The 6,000-nt window shown below is 37.1% G+C and overlaps 1 protein-coding gene across 1 annotated transcript in view; it reads left to right on the forward strand.

Moving 5' to 3' along the window:
• Nucleotides 1-5,672, forward strand: part of RSPO3 (R-spondin 3) — a 76,578-nt gene extending 70,906 nt beyond the window's left edge. Inside the window, exon 5 of the mRNA XM_045843409.1 lies at nucleotides 3,426-5,672. Coding sequence (XP_045699365.1) covers nucleotides 3,426-3,613 — 188 coding nt within the window. The 3' untranslated portion in view covers nucleotides 3,614-5,672. The remainder of the gene's footprint in view (nucleotides 1-3,425) is intronic.
• Nucleotides 5,673-6,000: the final 328 nt, after the last annotated feature.

The following is a 6,000-nucleotide window of genomic DNA, read 5'->3' on the forward strand; positions in this document are numbered from 1 at the left end:
TCGTCGTGAGCAGTGCTTCTCAGTCTCCACTGGCAGAGTTCACTGTCCTCCTTTCTGCACTCCCAAAAGGATCTATTTGAGTATTAGCTTGTGACCGTAGTAACTGTCTGTCTCCACATCTCACTCGGATCCCCAGGTTTTGGCACAATTTTGGGCATGGAGTCAAGGCTTAATCATGTTTGCATAATGAGTTAATAACATTAGCTTTCATTTCCCCCATGATTAATGTGTCTCAGACACTATGCTAAGTGCCTTACAAGCACCTTGTGTAATCCTTACAAGGTTTAACAAGTAGCAACGATTATCCACGCCTTAAGCATCAGACAGTCATTTCTTAAGGACAGCAACCATGTGCCAAAATCACACAATGGGTAATGGCAGACCTAGAATTGGAACGCCATGTGAAGCTGACTCTAAGGCAGTGGCCTTATACACTCCACTCTAGTGCTTCCCTGCAAGGGCTCAGGTAGTACTCGATTGCTTATGGCAATGTCTCTTTACCCAGGCACCATCCTTGTAGCTGGAACGTAAAGAGAAAATGGACTTTCCTTTAATTATAAGAATGGTCCAAGGCCCAATTCCAGGGTGCATGTGCCTGTGCACAGGTATATAATCAGTGAAGGACCGTACATAAACATCTATGTGAGATTGTGATAACTGGACTGCTTGGTTTGCAAAATTACAAAAAAAATATTAAAATAACTATTGACCACATCAATGAAAAGTCATCAGCATAAAAAAAAGAAGTCCCCTCTAATGAAAACCTTGCAGAATTTCCCAAATGGCACATGATTTTTAATGGAGTACAGCCACTCTTCGGCATTTCTATTTTATTTCTTAGACAAGAGGAAAATATATTATTTATGCAAAGCGGTAGTGTTTCCAACCACTAACACATGGCCTGTAAAAAATAATAATCCCCTTTTTCTGTTGTGCAACAGCCCTCCATTGGGCAACAACGATATACAATGTGCTAGTTTTCTGTTCCTTTGCTAGAGCCTCCTCCCCTTTCACTTACTGCCCGGGCTAAATAGCTATTCCTTGGGTAATAAAAGTACAATACTGAGTTTCACACTACTTTCAAAAATGTTTCTGCCTGTCTTAAGAAATAATCCTATCAGTTTGCTAATAAGCAGAAATGCACTGTGAGTTGAGTATGTTGTCACATGTGGCTAAAAAACATATATATCAACCTGTGATCAGAAAAAAGAAACAATGTATTTCTTATATGTTCAGAACATTTTGGTTGGCGTCACCCGTCACCGCTGAAAGGTGCTGGACCATCACGAAGAGAACAATGTCAAACACTGAACTATTGGATAATTTCCATAAAAGTTACATTTTGTTTGGGGTCAGTAGTTTCTATGAAACTTTGGAATGATTTTCACCGACAATTTTTTTGGAGTTGAACTTAAACAACTCCAAAATGCTCTCTAAAATAGAAATATTATGTAATCTAACCTCTGCAGCTGGGTTCTTCTGAAAACCAAACACATACCATGAAAACCAACATTTCTCCCTTTTAATTTGTGAAGCTTTATGAAAATTAAAATATACTATATATTCAGCAAGGTAAATTTACTCTTCGGTTTTCTCTGTTCAGTTACCAAGTGCAAGTCAACACTTGTATAGTAATGAAAGCCAATTTGGGGGAAAAACAAGACAAAACAAAACAGAAACAAAACGTGGATTTCTTCCATAGGAATCTTATCAATCCAGCAGCATTCTTTTAAGTGAAAAGAAAAAAATGGAATTGGTGATTCAGTGTACAACTAGTTCGGCCCTAGGCCTAGTAGTCAACTTCAATATATTTTGTGCGTACCTACATATATAGAACAATTTGATATTTGTTTTACAGTGGTCTGAATTCTCATTATTGGTTAACTATCCTTTAAAGTCCAGAATTTGGAGGTGTGTTATGTTGAGCCCAACAAGGCAGGTTTTCATAAAGTAACTGGAAGCTTTTATAAACATAGTCTCAGACAAAGCTGGTTGTGGCAAAAAATCACCAATCCAAGGAGGCTGTATTGGCTGAGTACATGTATGCACTATTAATAATAATGCTCCCTGGGATTCTGAAACCAGAGCTCAAGAAAAGGAAAGCCAAACCACTGAATTCAATATTTGCAGACTATTTCAGGACATGAAAATATTTTGGTTCTCTCATGCAAATCATTTCCCCAAAATACCTTTGTCCAAAATAACATTTTGTAGACAGAGACTAATATCAAATTTTACATGGCTTAGTAGGTGGGCATAGGAATTATCAGAATTTGTTCCATATCAAGGAATGGCTGGTTCCTGGTTTTCACTTATTATGATATTCAAATAATTAGTAATTTCTCATGGGATATGGGTATTAATGGATGTTACTAAACCCATGCTCTCTGAAATTATTTTACACTGTTGACTGTATATGTAAAATGTTTACATGATGGTAAAACATCCAGTTAATTCACTATTTAGAAATAAATTAAAAAAACAATCCATTCCAGGCTCATACACTTTAGTCAAATTACTCTTGTCTAAAATTCCCAGCCATTCTCCAGTGCCAACAGAAGGAAATTCGGTTCTTCACCCTGGCTGCAGTCTACCTCGCAATATGCCTTTCCACACCAAAACCTTTAAAGTCCTGCTGAAGCTTTTTTGTAAAATGCCTCAAAGTACAAATCTGACTTAGTGCAAATCTATGCCTGAAACCCAGTTTGAAGTCAGAGGTTCCTGTGGAATCCAATACATACACAACAACTATCTGCTCATTTGATTGGTGAAGACACCAAGTCCCCACTCTCGTAGCTCATGCTATGAGGTTACTGATGTTATAGTCACCGCAGCTCCTTCATACAAAGAAATGGCCATGGAAATTATTACCAACATGCAAATGTTTGTGTTACAGTGCAGACAGTCATCCTGGTATTACTCATGAGCCATTATTTGCATATTTTAATGCAAATCAATTCTCTTCTAAATAGTAGATGGCACGCAGATATATTGGCAGATCGCAAATATGTAATTGCCATATTGAGAAACTTTTGAACACAAAATAGTGCCTTAATAAGAGCCAGATAACACATACTCATTAACAAATTTCTTATGTGGCAAGAAATCCATTTGAAACTTTCTATTAAATATCCATAAATATCTATCATGTAAAATATTACCAAACATATCAATAAAAGCCCCTGGAGTTTGGAACTATTATCTATTAATTGCTTCAGCATATTTTGTATGTTTCATGTTTCTATTGCTTGAAATATCATATGGACTTAATAAAGAGTAACTGAGTGAATGACTTAAATAGTAAATATTTGGTATCTATGGGTATAGTATGTAAGCTAAGAAAAATGTAACTCATTTTTAAAAATTTAAGATAACCAAATAAACCCTAATTGAATGCATTTTTAAAAGCATATCTTTTATTTCAGGAAAAAAAGGAAGGGAGAGGAAAAGAAAAAAACTTAATAAAGAAGAAAATAAGGACGCAGTACCTGATAACAAAGGTCTGGAACCGAGCAGAGAAACCCCAGAACAACGAGAAAATAAACAGCAGCAGAAGAAGCGAAAGGTCCAGGATAAACAACAGATATCGGTATCCGTCAGCACTGTACATTAGAGGGTCCCGTGAGGTTGTCGTAGACTCGTGATGCTGCTATCTCAACCAGATGCCCAGGACAGGTGCTCTAGCCATTAGGACCACAAATGGACAACGTGTCAGTTACTGCTCAGTCTAAACAACATTCCAAATAGTTGCTATACCTTCATACAAGCATAGTTAACAACACAGAGCCCAAAGTTCAAAGAAGGGATGCTTTCAAATGGTTATCTTACATGCTTCTGTGCATTTTTAAGAGACAAGAAATTTTTTACATAATTATCAATAGGCTATAAGTTGTAACAACCTAAGATGTCATCTGGAGAATCAACATCTTTTCCCTATTAAAACAATATTTTTCAAGCTATTATTTTAAGAAACAAAAGATAGCTCTGCAAATTCAAAGATACCATATCCCTTCAAAACAAACAAGAGATCAGGGGAGAGAAACATCTTTCAAAGGACAGTGTTGTTTTGTCCAGGAGATCTGGAGAGTGCTCAGATGTTAGGGCCTGGCATTTGGAATCAAGAATTCTCACCATAGAAACAACTATTGTTAAGATTGGTCCTGTTGCCCTCATCCCATCTCGCAAGAAGCATGAGAGTGCACATAGAGTTAAATATACTGTATGGGATTGGAGAAAGGCAAAATGTGGAAGAAGCCATAGAGTTGGAGATGACTTGTGTGCTTTACAAAACTGTGAAGGGTTGTGATCACCTGGAACAGGTCTCCAGTCTATGTTGGCACCGTGTGGTTCAGCCTCTGCTGCCCCTTGGGTTATATAAGTCTGTAACACGTACCTGTAACTTGCTTCCAAAAGCAAAACCATACTTATTAGAAGGAAATTGTGATTTCATATAAAACAGAAACTAGAGCAAGGAGAATATAACAGGTTTGCAAAGTCATGTGTTTTCTTTCTCTACGAGGGAGAAACCATTTTATACCTGCTTAATGGTCCACCTGGAACTCAGAGGGATACTACTTTCTAACGAGGTGTATCTAGTAGTGGAGAAAGCCACCACAATAAATATATTTGTTGATAGTTTTAAAAGTTTGGTTCATTTTGTTTTATTGGAAAATTGTTGCTCTTAGAGACTCATGAATTAGGAGAGAACTCTGTATCCTATGTCATTCAGAACATATTACATTTCTCAGCATTTTCTCTTTAAATCTTCTGTGGGATGTAAGCTCATGGAGATTTACTTAAAGGGTATCAGGAGATATTTATTCAACTTATTTCCTTATTTTAATCAACAAAATTCTTACTATAGATGTATAGGCCTCCCTAAATTATTTCACTGTCCCCCTTCACTGCTTAGAAATGAGCTCCTTGATTGTATGTTGCATCTTGAACACTTGGCCTTTTCTTCTCCATATTTTCTCAGTCTGTGGACTTCTTTTGGGGATTGAAGTCACACTAGCTGAAGGCTTCACCAGTGTTTCCTAGAGGACACAGCCAGCCCAGGGCTGTGCACATAATCTCGCGACCCAACTCAAACTTCCTGCTGTAATGGGGGGGGCATGCCGTGTGACTGCTCTGTCCACCACGCCTCCTCACCCTCTAAAGATCGCTGCTTTCTGAAGAGTTTGCAGTGAATTGGGCTTCTGGCTCAATTCTTGTGGTCATTCTTTCTCTACCAACTGCCCTATTTATATGGACTGATTGGCTTACTTCATTTCCACTTCTCTTTTGCTCTTCCAAAATACAAAATTTTTGAATAATGTTTTCCTGTTTCTTATTCTGGTGTTTTCTTAGGCACATGGGAAAAGTATCTCAACTAAGTATATCTATTTCCAATGTATAAAAATAATTCTATCTTCAACTACAACTTACTTACCAAGGATAACCAGGGCTTTTTCTACAGAAGTACATTCGGTGAAAAAGAGAATATTCCCATGTTTTAGAATTTTTTTCTTGGTTTCAACCATCATCTTTGTCCTCGGTCTTACCTAGTCAAGCATAAGTTGCTAAATTATTTTATGTGTATCTTTTCATATTTATCATTGTCTTCATTATTTCAATAAGCAATTCCTGGGAAGGTCTGTGCCTATATATGTAGTGCTGGGAAAGGGTTAAATAAACCAGGACACAACAATTGTCGCACATGACTATCATGTCTTCTCATGCGCTTTGACTCAAGACTTTTACCCTGTGGTCCTCCAGACAATGCAGTACTTAATAAAAAGTAGATGCAGTGTTTAAATAAAAGTAGAATTATTGCAAAGGAAAAAAAATGAAAAGTAACATTGATATTTACAAATTGGGTGAGGTATAAATGCAAACAAAGGTAGCATCAATTTTAACTCCAATTCTCAATCCACCTGTAGTAGATCTTTAGGCACATGGAATTGTTGTAATCTTCATACCAGCAACCTACTCAACTTTGAGAAAAAGCTCACAATCAAC

This window comes from Phyllostomus hastatus, unplaced genomic scaffold, assembly GCF_019186645.2.
Source record: "Phyllostomus hastatus isolate PE091 unplaced genomic scaffold, TTU_PhHast_1.1 phas_contig_40, whole genome shotgun sequence".
NCBI lineage: Eukaryota > Metazoa > Chordata > Mammalia > Chiroptera > Phyllostomidae > Phyllostomus > Phyllostomus hastatus.